General features: G+C 38.5%; 1 protein-coding gene across 6 annotated transcripts in view; it reads right to left on the reverse strand.

Moving 5' to 3' along the window:
- Positions 1-4392: 4392 nt before the first annotated feature.
- Positions 4393-20130, reverse strand: part of LOC143146807 (uncharacterized) — a 37561-nt gene continuing 21823 nt past the window's right edge. The window contains exons 2-4 of one of the 6 annotated variants that reach the window (XM_076311458.1): positions 5308-5457; positions 5199-5220; positions 4704-5166 (exon numbers count right to left, since the gene is read on the reverse strand). In XM_076311458.1, the coding sequence (XP_076167573.1) occupies positions 5214-5220; positions 5308-5457 (157 nt within the window). In that variant the 3' untranslated portion in view covers positions 4704-5166; positions 5199-5213. The other 5 variants (XM_076311456.1, XM_076311455.1, XM_076311457.1 and 2 more) reach the window with 5 other exon arrangements.

Consider the following 20130-nt stretch of genomic DNA (forward strand, 5'->3'; position numbering starts at 1 on the left):
TTTTTACAGAATATTTAATAAATTACAAAAATGTATTATAATTTTGACACATTTACTTTCAATTCTTACCGCAAGTAGTGTTGTAACCTTATTTCATTTCTGGATCGATAATGTTGGATGTGACAATGAAATGGTAAGGGGCTTTAGACGTTAGACAGGGCCCTGCTAGAGCTCCGAAGTCATGAAACAGACAATTTACCGAATGTCTAGTTTTTCTTTACTTGAAAGGGCGGAAATCAATGTCATTATATAATAGAATAGAGAAATCTGTTTGTTATAGTCGGTAAAATAGAGACCAGATACCGTATGAAGGTATAACGCAAGGAACCAACGAATGGTACATCAATATTTATATTTATGTGATACATAGTTACAAAATATTCAGTATCGTTTAAAGGTTATTTCTTCTTTATCGATTGCCGGTTACGACAGTTATTTCGAGAACAAATACAAATACAGAAGGTTGAAACTAAACCGTTGGAACTTTCCTTACATAAAGTAAATGAAAGACAGAAGCAAGGAATTGTAGTTTTAAATGCATAGTGCTTATAAATTATACAACGAACTTAATATGCATAATATACATGTGCAAACAGTTTAAGAACTCGCATTATTCCACTCACGACACGAAACGCCAGTTAACCTGTTAATTGCCGTTATTCTGTAATAAGATCGTGCTTAGAAAATTTTCCATAAAATTCAAAAGATATTTTTAACCGAACCAAACAATGTATAATAACCTGTCATACTTTTAAACCTAATTTTTTACCAAGTATTTCAAATTTTTACAACCTTTATGCAATTTTAAATATTACTCTTGTCCCGTTGTTTTGTATGAGTATGTTACAGGTACTGTTCGCAATTAATTAAAATTATACGCGAGAGCGCGAATGGAAAAAAACATTCACGCGATTTTCATAATTTTCGGTAAAAATACGAGGAAAAGGGAGCACGGAATTCCTGGTTAGTCCGTGACGGCGTGGCGGGGCTCGAAGATCTTCGTTATTATTTCAGCGAAACGAAGCGTGCATGGGTGCACGCTCGAGTTGGCTCCCGTACGAGTTGTTAACTTCTTCACGAGGATTCTGACCAATTTATTGCGTACAAAATTTACGTTGCTATTTCTTCAGAATCGACGTTTCAAAAGCGATGGGAAAATCGTTCGCGCAACTTATAAAAGTGCGAAGAAAAAAGTACAAGAAACTTACGAACTACATTTGCTAATCGATTAATCTAGAAGCATGGTGCTTTCGATAAATTTTTCGTAATAATCCTGTACAATCCTTTGAAGCGTTCCCAACTTGAGAAATTCGCGAATCCGGTACAACCGTTAACCCGTGGAAACAAAAAAAGTCCCCAGATGCTAGTCACGAAGTAAATCGCGTGGTGAAAAAAACTTCCTTCCGCGACGGGAAAGTTTGATCACGGTTACGTTCCGCAATTAACGATTTAACGACTGAATCGTCGAGTCACGGAAAGAATTGCGATCGCCGGTAACGGCGACGAGAAGCGCAACGTTCCGTTGAAAATAGTTTCACCGACTAACGAGAGCGGCGTTCGTACGCGATACACGGCGGATATTTTTACCATTGTTCGTAGTTGCTTGTTCCATGGTCGGTGAACGACAACAGGGCACGCGGGAGAGGAAGAGGACCGAGGAGCTCCTTACGGAACGTACGTAAACGAACGTTCGTCACGCATCGCGGCGATAAAGCCAGCCAGGTATCTCGGGGATAACGTTACTCCAAGCTGCGTGTGTGTTGTCCTGTAATTCCATTAATGTGCTTCGCGGACAGGACGTTCGAAAAAAACCTACGAGCCGGTTTTCACGGGGGAAGCAGAATTTCTGAGTGGATGTTCGAAAATTTATCTCTAAATTCGATCTTCGTTAATTGGGCTGCAAAAGTTTGCAAAAAGGGGATGTTTCTTTCGCCGAAGGTATCCGATTCAAATATACGAATCTTTACGAGTAGCTCTTGCAGTAGTCACGCGAAAGTAATGTAACCGATGATTAAAGTCTATTTCGAAGGAATCGTGCAATTTTCACAACAAATTTGTTATGGTTTGATATTTACGAATATAATGTTAATCGGTTTCGGTTCGAGAGGTTAGAAACTGTCATCCATTGCTTACGATCGTAAAATAGAATATTGGATATAGATCAGCGTGTCGGTTTATTCGTGGCAGATGAATTCGTGCAGCGTGTTCGTCAGAAAATTGATTTCTGGTGTGAATTATCGTTTCGTCGTGTGTCCGCAACCGAATTGCGTAAGCGGACACAAAATAATCGTCCGAGAGACGATCACGACGAAAATATATTTCCGTTCGCGAGTGGTTTCCACGGGCTCTCGCTGTCGTGCGGAAAAGTCGAATACGGTTATATTGTTCGTCACGGTTATTAAACGCGTATTTCTTTTTTTCCCTATCGTGCACGACAGAGATTAGAAGCGTACATCGATTCCAGTTTACCGAGATTTTTCATTACGCGAAGCATTTCGAATGTGGACGCGATTCGGTCGTAAATTAATATGATAATAATAACACATCTTTGTTACACCAGGATTGTATAGAAAATGTAAGCATCGAGTGAAGAAAATAAGCAAAGTATAACAACGAAAATAAATAAATATTACGATACAGAATCAAGGCGCTGAGTATATTTCTCATAACCTAACTTGCCTAAAATGTAGTTTTCAAATTAGTTAAGAAATCAGTGATAAAATGTACATAATTAGATATTTCTCGAACTGAAAATTTTCAATGTCACTTGTAGTCACGGGCGTATTAAAGCGAATAATGATATTTCTTTTGTCGTTTATGGCAATCGGATTTACTGACAAATAAAGTAGTATTGCCGGCAGCACGTTTTCTCGCGTTTTTCTGAAACGTCGCAACCAACATAAGAAAGAGAAAAAGCAGTAAGACCGTGGGCCGATTTAACAGGCATAAAGCACGACATGTTTTACAGCCGACATGGCGATTTCCGTCACGTTATTGTGTCAAGTACTTACTCCTAGCTGGAAAGTAATTGCTGCAACGCAATTTATTCGCTCAGAGTATGTCCGTGATATGTAAATTGAAAGTTTATTATTTTTGGTCGATAAGCGCATACATTCTCATATACAGTGTTTAAGAATACGTAACGTATTCTTTCGTTACGACTTTCTTCATTTGTTGGTTAGAATCTTATGGGATAAAAATGGTATTTTCACTTTTATCTTCTAAAGGTACTTACAATCTCAAGATCTGATTAAATTTGGAATAAAATAGGTCCGCGAATAATAATGGCTACCTCTTGTACTTATTTAAGTTTTTTCTACATACATACGCTGATTGTACACATTTCGAAAAAATGTACAAAACAAATCTTGAAGAGAATTAAATTCTGCGTAAAAATGTTGAATAAACTTTTCGTTCATTGTCTCTAACAAAGGAACATTTGAAAGAAATCTCGATTTATCGTACGTCACATTTTTCTCGTCGGGGAAAGTATTGTAACACGTATGTACATCTCCGTCGATTTTTCCACACGTTCGCGTTCCGTTGAACGCCAGCTAAGTGAATACGATACAAGTTTTGCGTTCGCAGCGGCCTCGTTCCGCGAACCGATGTGACCAGGCGCCCCCTCCCCACCGCTCGTTTCCCCTCTCCCACCCCTAACTCGTACCCTTTTTCTCGAAGAATTTGTCTCGGCGGTTGTCATTCCCAACAAGAGGAAGCGTTTGACGTGGCCCGTAAAAAAAGAAAGCTCAGCTCACGAGCGATTAATCAAATCGAAAGAAACGCTGCTTCCTCGAATAAAAATCCCATCGATGGGTGAAAGCGGTTTTCTCGTTTTACGCCGCGACGGACCGAGCGCCACGGACCGTGGTGCACGCCGGTCGCTTGTCCATAAGTAATTAAATTATGCTCCCTTATCGTTACGTGATCGGCAAAAGAGTGAAACCGTAAATCAATTATTCATCGTATTGTCGGGCGTACACGTTTTTACTGACCGTGAGAGCGGTGGACTCGCAACAAAGTTACGGGACCAGCCTCCGTTTGCGGTCCAAGCGTTTACATCAAAGTGAAATCCTTTCTCTTCTGACACGCGGCCGGACGCGTTCCCGACCGCCGCCACAGTTTCTTAATTACACGAATCTGCTGTGTTACGCAGAATTACATATATATGTGTGTGTATGTGTATATATGTACGTATATGTATATGTATATGTGTGCGGGTTACTCTAAACAATTCTTGAAAAAGTAACTTGTATCCTTTTTTTTGTTTATCCCATACAAGATGTATGAAAATAAATGTCGTTTGAAGTAACACCTAAACTACTTATTTTATGAGATAAAGGTACACGGTCAGTCCAGACGTCCAATTTTCTGGATAGAATTTGATCAGTTAAAAAATTGAATTTTTATTTTTTCCCTTGAAGATGATTTTAAGGCCAATTCGATTTTACAATGTTATTGCTGTAGTATTTCGGTGACATTTTTTTTTTAATAAAAAATTATGCATTCAACGACATGTGTTACAATTGTATATATATATTATTTATTTGCCGCGGCGAACTAGAACACGGTCAAGGTCAGCCGATCGGCAACCGACGATTTCTAAAGCGATGTTAAAAGATAATCGTGACAATTACCTCGACGAGTAGTTACCCATCGTCTCACGGTTCGTTGTTGTTTCAGGCCATGACGCAACTGAAAATTTTAATATAAGTAAATGGGAAGGGGTAATATTTGTCTATCTTTTCGTAGGAACGAGTTTATTTTTTTGTTCGTTGATGTCAATGTGTTTTAACATTTTTTTTAGCATACAGGAGAGATGAGAAAATTTGTTTGTTTGTTTGTTTTTTTTTATTGAAATTATATGTATTCGTTCAGCTAGGCTTGTACCCATTTCGATTCGAATTCATTGTTTTGTGAATACATTGGTCCCTCAAGGTTATTCAAGGTCGTTTATGTTCTTTATATTCATTCCTTCGCTAGTCGTTGAGACCAGTTTAAACAAACACTATTATTATTTACAATTGCACAAGTTCAAATATATTGCACTTAAAACAGTTGTATTAATGCAAGTAATATATATATATATATATAGGCAGTGCAAGATCTATACACAAGCAAACCTAAGAAATTGTACAGGGGTACTGATCAAAATGGGGTGCTCGTTTCATAAATTATAGAAATTACATTTTTTATTATACCTTATTTTTTTTCTATTCACTATTAATAATAATAAGTATGTAAATGTATTGTTTTCTCTCTTTACTATTGATTGTATCGACTCGTTGAAAATTAAAAATAACTCACCACCGATACATCGTGTAATGGGTGTAGCGTGTAAAGTTTGTTGGTCCCCTGGTGCTCGTTAAGACAGAATTCGACCGTGCAATGCATTTGTAATGGAGAACTTGCGAGAACAGAAGTGATCGGATGGCCATCTGCTGGCAAGAGCAAGAACTGCAACAACAAAGAAACAGAGCCTGACAGAATTTTATTTGAATGTATTTCAACGAACAAAAAACTGTGCACAATTACTTATTTCCTGAAGTTTATACGATACTACAATTGAACAGTCTTTGGAGAAAATAATGTAAATGCCAAGAAACGAATTTTCCAGGAAGAAGATTAAACATTGCCGGCTTTTAATCATTTTAAAAAGTTTATTTTTATCGTTACATGTCATTAAGCTGCAATAACCTAAACTCGTTAGAAAAAATTATGAATTTCCGAAAAAGAATATTTCATTTGCAGATAAGACTTGGCAGACTGCCATGTCAGAATGGCAGCGTGCCATTTTTTTTTTCAATTTTGGCACTTACTATTAGCACATGGAATATTAAAAAAAAGAAACATTTTTTTCAACTGTAAAACTCACATTGTTCTCTACAAGCAGTTCTCGGTCAAGATTGTAATTCTCATCGAATAAATAAAGCAACGGAAGTTTATCCCCGTATTAGTCAATCAAAATATTCGTCCACGTAAGAATTTTGCCCCATTCTCCGCGAGGAGAAACTATCTAATTTTCCGATCGTCTAAAACCGTGCAACTCGTGACAGCAGCCGCGTATAGAATTCTATCGTCTTTGTCGTTTCGCTGAAAGTATCAAGGCGTAATTATCCGAGATTGCAAGCGATTAAACGCAATTCGTTTGTCGTTCGTGGTCGCGGCAATCATCTTATCAGTCATGTCCTTCCGTGAGAGGTGGTCGGGCCCTCTTCCAGGGAATAATGACATTATGCAGTCCGGAGGCATGAAATTTCCCCCGGCACTGCATAATTTAGGAATAATGGCCGGGCAGATGCGGATCAGGATCGTACGGTGCGGTGAACGCCGCGGTATTTCACCATTATGCCGCTAGTTGTCTCTTTGTTCCTGCGTCTGGATGGAAAAGAACGAAAAAAAAAAAGAACTTTCACCGGAGACGTTCGTCCGCTTCCTGCATGTCGCGTGTCTCGTGCTTTTTAAAACGTTATCATCGACGCTTGTTACTGTCGAGGTTAGAACAAACTTGAGAAACTACTGCGACGAGTGTCGGCGTAGAAATTGAAAGCGTGTTCGGTTTGTTTTAATTGATCGATCGTGCTATTTCATATCACAGTCTCCGGGTTACGAGAATCCTGAGTCTTCTACTGATCGCGTTTTCGAACACGAGATTCAGATTCGACCGTTTCGCGGAAGGTCGTCGAGACACTGAACTTAGTACAGTGCGTGCTGCGCACGCAAGGGCTCGCTATAAACAAAACCGCGTGACTTCGAGCGTCAAAGTGGTGGGGGGTCACGCCCCGAATAAATACAGATAGAACAGAATCTACGCGAGTTACCACGTACACTACCGGTAAAAAGTTTCGGGATACGGTATTAATTCTCTAGCTCCTTCTAACTTCATGATAAATGGTCGTACGATAATCTTCATGGGGTCGTCTTAAACATCGAATACTCTACTTTCGTGTCACCAAGTTAAGATACGCTGTCATTTTGTTTACCCCTCGAAACGATTGAAAACGTAAAGGTGGTTTTTTAAAAGTAGTGGACAAACTTCCAAACCTTTCTCAATTGTTTACAAAATTTTGTACACGTTTAAAATTATCGTAAAATCGAAAGAAAACAGTGACAATAATTAGGATTAAAATTCCGGGTGTCAATTTTTACTTTCGTCCATTGAACGAAACATTTTTCATCTTTTGACTCACTGTGCGTCGGATCTATGATATACTTCCCGCCAGTGACGCTGCGGTCACGTAATTTTATTTACACGAAGTCTTTCTGCGAGCTGAACGGTGGTACGATATTGCCTGAGATTTCCATAGACGCAGGCACAGTGCATTCGATGCGGTATTCGTGATGACTGAATGAGAGGTTATGTACGTACTGGCACATCAAATTACGCGAATAGATTAAGGGATGCGGCGAATGTGCCGCGAAAACATCTTGACACGATACAGGCGACAGGACCAAATTGGATTATATGGCTGGAACTGTCTCATTAGCGTCATTAACTTCGCGCGTTGTTGCGTTATCGCACCGCGCCGCGTTAATTAAGCGTATTCAGGGATTTATTAGTTTTACTGGGTCGCCGCATACATACGTGGAAAATGAAAGCAACGAAACCTCTTTTTTCTTAATTTTCCATACCATGTTGCTCGAAATATTTTACGTGCCGGAAATTTATACAATTAAATTGTATTTTTTTCACGATCAGGATTTCCCATTCCGGATCGTTTAATGATTATTATGCAATACACGGTTAAAGGTATTTAATTTATACAAATAGAGTCTTGTTATATATTTTTTTTTTACATATATATTTACGTACTCGACATGAAATTACATAACTATTTATTTAAATTATTTACGACTGTAAATTAGTTTACGATTTTAAAATCTAAAAAAAATTGACCTTGAAAAATAAGAATAGTAACACTTTATTGTTTCCATTTGGTTTACAATGTAAATTTTATACAATGTAAAGTTTCTTCGTTTTCTTTTACTTGCTTCTACCCTAATCTAATTCTACTTATCGCCATTCTATCTTCTTTCGCTTTCCCAGATCTGAAAAAGAAGAATCGTTAACCGTAACAGTATTTCGCGAATGACTGAAAACATCGAGTTCACCGAGATTAAGTGCGATGGAACAACAGCTCATAAAAGAATATTTGAAAAATTTTTACGGTTTTCATTATATATTCGTAATAGTATTATCAATGGATCAGCGAGAGCTTCCCGATGAAAATGAATCCAAACATGATCTTGTTCCAACTATTTTTAATTACACGGTACCCTAATCATTTTTGAAAAATTTTCTTCTGAATATGGTCGTGTTTGTACTCATTTTCATCGGGAGAATCTCGTCAATCTAACGATAATACGCACATGGTGATGGCGATGATTTCGTTTCGATTATCCGGGTAAAAATTGTTTCAGTTATAACTTTGGTTGTAATAAAGACAATTTTTTAAAACATATTCTGTATTATCACCAAACATGTCTAAAACGACAGAAAAAATACCAAAGCTCTCAGCTTGCAATTATATATAAATTTTTTAAAAATTATAACTTATTACTCGTTAACCCTGTTGATGGTTTTTACATTTTTTTGTATTAGATGTGTCTGCTGTTTCTCTTTTTATCAGTGGATACTTACCGTTGTGCAATTGTCCCCGGTTTGCATATCTTTGCCAGCGTTCAAGACCGTGAAACATAAAAAAACGATCGAGGTCAAAAATCGCTTAAAAAAAAAAAAAAAAAACACCCTGTATACGCGTTACCGAGTTCATAATCCCTGGACGGGGGCGCTGTTCCGAATCTAACCTCTCCGGTGATTGCGCGCGCGAAGGAATTGGCGCGTAAACGGTCTACGTTGCTGGAAACGTATTTGCAATGGAAAATGGCGGTGGGCGCGGGTGGGCTAGCGGTACAACTCGTACGAAAGCACGGCGTCAGCATCGTCATCGCGCGACCGTGCACCTCGTCGATCATTTAGCCGCGCCATTACGCGGCGGTGCATCAATTAACCGCGCTCGGTTGTGTGCGCACACGCTCCGGCAGCGTAGATGCGCCACGAGATGAGCGAGAAAGGTTTCTGTGCCGGGGCAATCGAAGCCTGTGGGCAACCACGACCGTGCGCGTGCGCGTGTGCGGGCGCGGGCGGCTGCAGTGTTGAAAATGTTGAAATATCCGCGGCGCTCGCATGATGCACCTACGCGAGAGCCACGAAGAGGTTCGTCCCGCGATCTCCTTGCAAATAAATTGTACGATTTATCTTGTTTTCGCCCGCGATAGGTTCGCGGATAACGATTCCATTGTGAATTTAATAGCGGTACGCGTTAAACGCTTATACAGGGTGGTCCAGCGGTAACTATGGTTACAGATAAAAGGTACAGGAAGCGGGAGAGAATTCCCGTGGGTGGAAAACAGAACGGCGAAAGCTTCCACACTACGCGTGGAATCTTTGTTGTGAAATATTAGGTCTGCGAGTTAATTGACGTTTTAAAAATAAATCGAATGTTTATTTATAAATAATCGTAATTCAATCTTTTATAGATTTCTCAGATTTTTCGTGTACCTGGAGAATTGTTTATTGGAAAAAATTAGGCGATTTCGAGTTAAGGATATCGACAATGCTTTTGTTAACTTTCAACAGAATCTAAAGTATATGCTTGTACAAAATGAAATATTAATATTGATACGTATTCAATTGTTTTATACAGCTTGAAAGTATATATTGCAAAGGTTACGAAACGTGCGAATGAAAAGGAGAGGAAAGAGAAAAGGAAAGTAAGAGAAAGGAGATAAAAAAAACCGTTTATTCAAAATTATTTATCTTTATTACATAAAAGTAAATCACAACAAATGAAAGGTAAGAAATAGATGATAGATAATAATTAAAAAAAATTCATGTTAATCGGTAATAACGATAACGAATAATCGTGAAATTATTAGGAGAGTAATTATTCATTATATTTATGATAATTTTAACGATCAAACAGAATAAAAAATGATCGAATCAATAATCATTTTCACAATGACTACAATGAGCAAACATTCTTTTTGATGACTGTCAAGGGATAGGTAGTATTTTTAATTCATATTTCCGTAATCTTTATGGCATACATCTTCGAAATATTTAAACAAATTTGTACGATTCTAACATCGATTAAATAATGTACCTTTTAAATGTGAGAAGGTATAACGTACGTCATCCGGTCTTTCCCTATATTCCAGCATAGTGGTTCTCCGTGAGGCGATCTGCGCGTACCTCTAGAATTTCTAAACCTGAAAATCACCGAATGCATTCTTTCGACGAACGAACAGTAGTATCAAGGCACTTTGCAGATTTGAACGAACTTTGTCTCTTCAATTAATATTTATTATTGTTCGTCACCAACTAACTCAAAATCTGAAAATCACCAGATGCATTCTTTCGACAAACGAACAGTAGCATCAAGATACTTTGCAGATTTGAACAAACTTTGCCCTTTTGGTTAATATTTATTATTGCTCAGTACCAACTAGCTCAAAATCTGAAAATCATCAGATGCATTCTTTCGGTGAACGCACAGTAGCACCGAGTCACTTCACAGCTTCGAATGAACTTTGTCCCTTAATAATAAATATTTCTTATTATTCGTGCGTGTTTTACTGTTGGGTAATGAAAATTTTACCGCGTACGCGGGACGCGGAATCGAATTATTTTATTTGCGTACCGAGTTGGGAATATTTACCGGAAGATTTCGAGTCAACGACCGACGTAATTCCTGGAATAATCACCCCGTGATTTTTCCATGTCCGTTTCTACGATTCGTGTGCTGCACTCGGTGGCACCATTGATCGGCGAATACACAGGCTGTACGAGCTAACGGCGCTGAAAGGTTAGTCATATCTATGTACCGGGTGACTCGAGAAACGGAAGCGAAAGTAAACCTCGATTCGAGAAAGATATCGGGTGAGTGAAGTTAGAGACGGTTATGGTTGCATTGGACGTGATCAGAACCGGATTGAACATTTACGTCAATACGCGTGACTTTTACCGATAACGGAAGTACCCTTTCCTTAAACAATTATTTTTAAGTACATTCCTAACATTTCGATTATTGCAAAACAATTTCTACAAGGCAACATCCCCTCCCCTCAACAGGAAAATTGCTCCAAGATAACCTAGAAAAGTAACATCAAATACAACATGGAAAATGTGTGATGTTTAATAAAAAATAATATATGAAACTTAATAAAAAAAAAAAGATATATATATATATAAAATATTTTTTTTGAGTAAAAATTAATAAATTATAGATCAAAGAAAAATTTACTAATTTCTAAAAATGTGAATTAATTACGCGAAACATTTTGGAAATATCAATTAATTATTTATTTACACATCTGTAGATGTGTATGTTCTTGATCCTGTATCTGGATTCACATGTTTAAATTTGAGAGTGTGCAATTGGCTGATCTATACGATTTTTCATTACAATGAGAATGAAAATGTTATAAAAAATCACCTGTTGCTTGAAATTGAAAGAAATTTACACCTTGCACATTTCTTTCAAGTTTCTTTTATTTTGCACAAAAAAAAAAAAAAAACACGGGGGCCTTTTTTTCCGATTTTTGAACCGAAACCACTTCGATAATTAATTCCGTTCGAACGTTCATTTCGATGAACTTGAAATAAATTTATTATTAGATAGCTACCGCGATCGTAAATATAAATCACAAAGTCATGTGCTATAAATATAAACTGACGTAAAAGTACGTCAGCCACGATCGACTATAAATCTAAAAATGACATAAACATCCAGCAGGAGCCCCAAGAATGAATTTTAAAAAATGACGTTAAAATTACATCAGCGACTTACGAACGTGTTAAATTTGAGTCGAGTATCGATATATATCGAGTCAAACTGAATTGGACAAGAGCTGGCCAGACCTGAGTAGATTCTGTTGTTGAGTCTTGCATAGTTATAAATTAGGTGTCGTACATTAGAATGTGGATTAGGTATTATTAACTCTAGATTGAACCAAGGCTGGTTGAGTACGAGATGAGTCTGCGGTGTTTAAATGGGAGGTTATGGCTGGTTAGATAGGTTAGGTGTAGTATATTTAAATTTGGGTTGGGTATTATTAGTTCTAGATTAAACCAGGTCTGGTTGAGTCCGTAGTGTTTAAAAGCGAGATTCTACTTGGTTAGATACGAGTCGAATATGCATTAAATAACTTACGGGAATATTTAAATTTTTCTCGGATGTTTATCGGTTACAATTATTTGTTAGGTATTAGATATTAATTGGTACTGGATGAAGTCAGGTCTTGGTGGGTCTGTTAGTGTTTAAATGCAAGGTTATGTCCACTTAGATCATAATCAAATGTGTATTAAATAGGTTAGGTGTTGTGCATTTTATTTTAGTTAGGTATTATTTGTCTACTGTTATTTATTAGGTATTATTGCTCGGTATTGGATTAATCCAGATCTTGTCACGTTTTTCGGTATTTAAATGCAAAGTTATTCTCTATTTACATCTTACTCAGACACATATCAAATAGGTTGGGTGTCGTATGTTTAAATTTTAGTTGAGTATTATTTACTTACCATTGTTCACTAAGTATTATTTATTAGCACTAGATTATATGCGTTATTATACACGGGCCAAATATGTATAATAATATATTAAATAAGTTGTCGTATGTTTAAATTTCAATTGAGTATTATTTACTTACCATTGTTCACTAAGTATTATTTATCAGTACTAGATTGTACGCGCTATTATACACGGGTCAGATACGTATAATATTAAATAGGTTATGTGTCTTATATTTAAATTTCAGTATTATATAATTATTATTATTTCTTGGTTATTATCGGTTCGAATCAGATTTAGGTTAATCTTCCGGCCGGTTAGGTACCAGTTGAATGCGCGTAAGAGAGGTTAGGTCAGGTCTGTACGAATCAAGAGCGGGTCTAGGAGCATCCAATCGGTCAGTCGTTCCCTACAATGAAATTTTCAACGTTCGATTCCATCGAAAGCATCGTATTCAGTGGCGTGGAATTGGAAAGGGTTTTTTCGGTCGATAAGGAAGATCGATCCTAATCGAAGGCATCTCGTTGTGTGTTCCATTCGTCGTGAAACTGTGTCGATATAATTGGGCGAAGAGATCGATAACGCTCGATGCCGCGGGAACACGGGTGGAAAGAAACGAGAGCGAGACCCGATTTCGAATCGTTCCCGAGAAGCGTCGGAGCGTGGATCGATCGATAGATCGATCATTCACAGTGCGGCGCGTTTCGTTCGCGTATGTGCAGTTAATAACGAGGAAGAGAACGTGCCTCACGAGGTTCACATAAATTTACGGGGTAGCAACCTACTTATCACCTGCTACGTTCGTGAAACGCTATCCCTTTAATATCGTTTTACACGGTACGTAATTATCAGAGTAGATCGCGAGCGCCTCGATAAAGAAACAATAAATTCTACGGGGACGTGCCGCGCGACGTTCGGTCGCCTGCGTTGTTCCCGATCCCAATGCTAATATTTCCACGAAAACTTGACACCGTTTAATGAGCGAATTTATGGTATCGTCGATTGGACGAATTTTTTTTTTTCTTTCAACAGGTTCACCGTCACGGTGGTCACCGGTGACCGACCAATTCTTAGAAGGATCTTTTGGTTTTTTTAATGGAAAAAAAAACACTTTTTGACTAATTCTTTCTGATAAAGTAAAGCACTTTTTGACTCAATCTTCATGACGAAAAAAGCACTTTTTTAGTTATTCTGTGTCATGAAAGAAAATACTCTTTTTAGGGCATTCTTTATGACCAAAAAAAGAACTTTCTGACACATTTTTTCCTATAAAAAGAACTTTTTTATTTATTTTTGCTGATGAAAATAGCTAATTATTAATTACCTCCGCATTTTACAAACAATGAATAAACGTAACCGTACTAGTCAAAGTATCCAATTTTTTTTTCTAACATACTTTCAGACATATATTCTTCTTGTGGTAAATTTAAGTTAAAAATTATCTTCACAGAATTGAAATATCTCGTAAAATGTAGTTTCAAAGTTACCAACACACGTGCCAAAGAGTTTTTTTGTAAATAAATAATTTTCATTGTCACCTCGACATAATACGTCCTATCCTTGGGTTGTCAATTTATTTTTCGACTATTAATAATTTTGTTCATACTCTTTTTTTTAATTGGAAATATAACGTACGCGTCTACATCTTTCTTTTAGTCTGGGTAACCGTATATGGAACAATAATTCATCTAGTGACGAGTATGATATTAATACTATTAATACCAGGGAATAATGTATTATTTTCTATCAGACCGTTTTAATTATATAGGTATCCAGGAGGATCGATATTTATTCGATACCCACTCAAAGGTGTCGATACGTACAAATTGCAAATAAAATTACGTGGTACTGTCACGATGTTATTTATTACCTATTTATACTCGATGAAGAGGGTTCGAATTTGTGTCTCGAGAAGATTCGAAACATTTGAGAACAGGACCTCAACTACTTCAAGTGCTATTCGAAATCTTAAGTGGGGAGACTTGAGTAAAATGTTAAAATAAAAATGATTTTTTGCAATTTTTTTATAACGTAAAACCTCGATGGAACTTTAGCGTAACATTTCTCATATATATTTATTCTGTAACCTTCTAGAATATAATTTTCTTTTTTTTTGTTACAATTAACCGGCTTGATTATTTTTACATCTTATAAGAGGCAATTTTCGAATGCAAAATTTTCCAATTTTTCACGATTCGTTGCTTTAAATTCTACGGCGGCTGAGAGTCGCCTTTCGAGCGGAAAGTGTTAAATCCCTGCAATGACTCGTAGGTGGTGGAAAATAGGCAGGAATTTTTCAAAATTATAAAAATAATAAATATTCAACGCGTAATTTCGCGCAAACATTTCCACACACGAGTTGCGGTCGTTGAATAATTTTATAATTAAAAGTTATAGAATATATAATTAAAAGTTAAGAAATAATTAAAAGACAAAAAAGATAAAAAAAAAATTATTCGTCAAGTAATTGAAATGGATTGAAATCGAGCTTTAAAATTTCGAACGTTAAATTTTACGTGTCACCACTCTCGGGCATAATTCTAGGGAAACAAAGAAACCAGTTCGTAGAATTTGGACGTAAATACACGGAGACTGTATATTACATCCAACCATGCACGACAAAACGTCCTCCATTGTCGGTCGGTGCACAAAGAACGGATGAAACCAGGGTATGGTCCAAGCAAAAAGTCTTCCGAGAGTCGCGTGGCGTCTGGTCGATCGCGAGCTGGGAAAGAAAAGGCGTCGTTTAACTATACACCTCGATCGAGGGCCGATAATTCTTATAAATATATCGAGCGGGGTGCGCCGCAATTTACACGGTATTATATATTATAAAGGCGCGTGTCCGTGTGTGCGCCGTGGCGTGTATACGCGCCCACTGAAAGCCGACGTTCGCGCGAGTGCATGGCAAATGAGGGAGCCTGGAGGATAGAAAGATGCGAGGTGTCAGCTGTAAAATCCCTCCGGGAGAAAGAAGCCTCGAGGCGTAAGGAGTGGGGATAACCACGAGTAGAGTCATCCCGCTGCGTCATCCACCTGCCGCGCATGGTGTCCGGTACCGTTTTCGGTACCTGTTTCTCTCTCCACGGGCATGCGCCGCTGGAACCACCGTGACTGTGAACTTGTCGAACCGATCGTCGCGGCTTGATTGCCAACATTCGCTGGGAATTATGCTTCTTTCGTAACTCATAGCCAATCGGAACGATCAACGGAGGGCGCGAGCCCTTATCGGAGGCCACACCGCTGTGACGAAAAATTGTTTCACGCGAGCATGGATGTTTCGATCAAATTCATCGATACGAATCGAAAAGTACTTTACCGTTTTGCGATCCGAGGCTTCGTTCCCGAGATATAAGTTGTCAAAGTGTCGCGCGCGGGTACACGCATGCGCGGTTGCCCTCAGTCGAGTGGGGTACGAAATACGAATCGAAAAGTCCTTTACCGTTTTGCGATCCGAGGCTTTGTTCCGGAGATATAAGTTGTCAAAGTGTTGCGCGCGGGTGCACGCATGCGCGGTCGCGCTTAGACTAGTGGGGTACGAAATACGAATCGAAAAGTCCTTTACTGTATTGTGACCCGATGTTTCGTTCCGGAGATTCGAGCGGTTAAAGTGTCGCGCACCAATGTGCGCATGCGCGGCCGCGCGATCAGCTGACTGAAATGCAAATGGCGCGCGTCGCGAGTCACGAGTCGCCTCGATGAAATCAAAACTCTTGTATTTTGAAAACGAAGCCTCGAATTGCAAAACGGTAAAAGACTTTTCGACTTGTATCACCTCGAGGAATGTGTGTGAGTGTTTTGTTAGGTTCCATCTTTTTGAAATACATTATAGTTAACGCTTTTAAGATGCAAAATTGGGATTGTTGGATGCCTTGACAGAGAAGTTGGTTTTCTCGATGAAAATTAACCCGAACCTTGGTCCTTAGTTACCGAACAAATAAAACATACCATCCTCTTAAAAAGTTATAAGACCCACATTTTAACACATTCTGATTACATAATGAAGATTATTGAAATTATTGTGCTTCGTTCTCATTAGCTAATTACAAGAAAAAAATATTTAATCGTGTAAATATATTTGAATCATGAAAAAAAATATCGAAATTTCGGAAAGTTATGTCGTTTTCCAAAATGGAGAATATATAATTTAATCAAAAGTTTACACAAAATGTTACACTCAAAAAAAATCGTGTTTCATTTTCACCAAAAAAAAAAACCAAATGACTTTCCGAACAACCCAATACAATCAAAGAAGAGATACAATTATTATTAATGACTTTGTCCAGATTTCACAAACATTGGTCCACAAATTTTTTATTCTAGACACATCTAACGCTACAAAATACAAGAAAATATTCTCTGTTAAAAGCCTCAACGATGTCCATCATTTTATCAAATCTTTCCACTCTATTTACTATATAGTCAAAGGTGTACTTTCGTGAAAACGATTGTCAGAGCCAACATCACCGATCGGACACCTCAACCCAAACCTTCAACACCTTTCAGCTGCGTCACCCTGTACAACTTACCAAACGGCGTCAGAACTACGCTTCCTAGGATTTTACGAACCTCTGATGTTCCCTCGTCGATGAAACCGCTTGAAAATAACGACGGGGGTATAACAACCATTTTCACGACTGCCCCGTAACGCACGTTTGCATATTAATTGGCCGTGTTGCTTTACGTAAGTCCCAATAAAAATCCGCCATTAGATCCGCACAGCCACCAACATTCCAGGCATACCTCCAACATTGCGTCACACGAGTTTTCCGCGTTTCTGAGCTCAGTATCGAGATAAAGCGCAGCACCGCCGCGACTCAATCGCTGCTGGCTACTTTCATGGCTTATTGCACGGCCACGGTGTCCTGGAAACGCAGCCGTGTCATGATCGAAGTTCATTACTTCCCACGCGGGGGATTACTTTCGAATCGGGGGCTCCTTTTCATCCCTAGTGGCCAATGGAGGGGAGATGACGAATCTGGATCACGAAACAATGGAAAAACACATCGTCGGATGGGAACCTATTCGAGTCGTATCGCCTCGTTTGTCGAGCTTACGGTAAATTGAAGCTAATGCCCAACAACACCATCAGTTGGGTGGTCTTTCGTCCACACGAAACAAGCAGTGCATATTCCATTCATCACTCGGGAAAGAATAGTAGCCAATCTCGCAGTATCTCGGTTTCCACCTGATTGCAGACAGAAATCGTTGTTATGGAAATCGTGTTAATTATCGAATTGGGTCAATCGGTTTGTCACGGTATGCGTTTTTCATCGCGTGAGTCGCAAAAGAGAAACGATCTACCATTCTTTCTCCATTTTGGGACGAGGTCTCAATCAGACCTACACTTAGACATTGAGTACTCTAAAGACCTGGAACTGATCATTTTTGGATTTAATCCCTTTACCTACGAATATTTTCTTGAGCGTAATCTTTTATTGTTCAAAACTTTTCAATTAGGGGGTATCTGCACCTGATGCTTTTCAATATTGCAACACGGATATTGTCTTTTATCGACCTGCAAAAGGATGTTAACTTTGGAGAGGTAGAGTTCGGACTCTTTGCTCATGAGACACTGTTCTAGGCTACGAATGGTTGGCTTTCGAGACCAACGTTCTTGTTTTTCAAGTCGTCGAACTACCCACGCGAAGAGGTTAATCGATTCGGGCAACGTTAATCGATGAAAACGGCGGACCGTTGAGATCAGTTTCAGTGATTTATTAGAACCTTGACCTAGGATGTCGAAGATCTGACGAAGCCTTGGGCAAACTCTCCCGACGAGCCATTAAGGTACCAGCGCGTTGCTCCTGCTTTCAGCGTTTAAATTCAGAGGATGGACCACGAGTGGTACAACAAAAAAGACCAGCCGCGGGCTAAAGCACGCATAGACGATTATTATATTATACTAGAAGAGGCCAGCCGTCTCTGTTCCTGATCCAACTGTTCGCTGGTTTTGCATCACGATAGACTCACCCAGACCGGTCCTGAAAGATTCTGAACATCCTTAGAATATTATAATCTACAGACTTACACTGACAGCGTACGGTCCATATTTAATCTAGAGATGACTGATCTCAAGTAGGTATATCGAAATAAGAAGGTGAAGGAAGATGGGGATATTAACAATTACAAGTGACATCATTCAACCCAGACCTAATTCAGATCTAATCATAATTTTGACCTAACCCAGACCTAACCTTAACTTAGACCTAACTCAGATCTAACCGTAACTTAGACCTAACCCAGACCTAACCCAGACCTAACCCAGACCTAACCCAGACCTAACCCAGACCTAACCCAGACCTAATCTTAACTTAGATCTAACCCAGATCTAACCTATATCTAACCATAACTTAGGCCTAACCTATATCTAACCATAACTTAGGCCTAACCCAGATCTAACCATAGCCCAGACCTAACCCAAATGTAACCATAAGTTACACCTAACCTAGACATAAACAAGACCTAACTATAAATTAGATCTACCCAAACCTAACCCAGACCTAGCCCAAACTACGATTTTTATAAAAATTGCATGGTTAAAAAATATTCCAAGGTGCGATAACTACCTTAACAATTGTGTACGAAATATGTACCTGTTTATTTTAAATTAATTAACGAACCATTATCAAAAATTGATAGATTCAAGTATTGTGTATTTTTTATGTATATAAATATATTAAATTATTAAATCATTTTTATATAATGATATAAATAATTTTTTATAATGGGCTCACAATTACCCTATCACGTTACTTAAAATACTGATACCAACACCAACCAAGGATTGATTCATATATTGGGGTAGACGATTGTAGCGAAGTCTTCGAGTCGTCTTCTTCCTAAAACTCACGTGCAACGTTGCATTCGAAAACAGCAGCGAGTTCGTTTCCAAAACAGAAAAAGTCTGGCCGTAATCTCGCCTTAATCGGTGCATTCACGAAGATTAGGTATACGATTTGGGATTGAGCGCCCGCGGCCCGATGATTAGCCTAATGGGAAATCCGGGTCTGCTCTCTCCGCGAACTTAGGGTCACGAAGTCAGTCAGGTGAATTTCTTCTGTTTCATAGCGGACAACCTCTGGACGTTCATGGCAACTATCCAGGACTGTGCTCGATGTTTACACGCCATTGTGACGATTGGAAGGCACAAACCTCTGTAACTGTTACAATCGTCCCTCGTTAAAACGCACACTGTCGACTCCACTCGAAACGTTTCTCGTTTCGACCCTACGAGTGTTGGAATCCTTGTCAACTTTCTGTCCATGTGATCAAGGATGATTTTCAAGGATGATTAACCTAAAATTTAAATACACTCCCATACTTCGAAACTGAAATAACCTCACTGGTGTACTATACAGAAATCGTAAATCGACGAATCGAGTCGTCCGTTTCACCTCAAATTACACGCACTCTCGTTATTAATCAAAGTGATCATATATATAAAATAAAGTGACACAGTCATCAAAAAAAAAAAAATGACCATGAAATCTCGTAAAATACGACCATGATAACATATATTACAGTTTTACCGGTCCAAATATTCGACCGTTCGAAA

This window comes from Ptiloglossa arizonensis, chromosome 5 (genome assembly GCF_051014685.1).
Source record: "Ptiloglossa arizonensis isolate GNS036 chromosome 5, iyPtiAriz1_principal, whole genome shotgun sequence".
Lineage (NCBI taxonomy): Eukaryota > Metazoa > Arthropoda > Insecta > Hymenoptera > Colletidae > Ptiloglossa > Ptiloglossa arizonensis.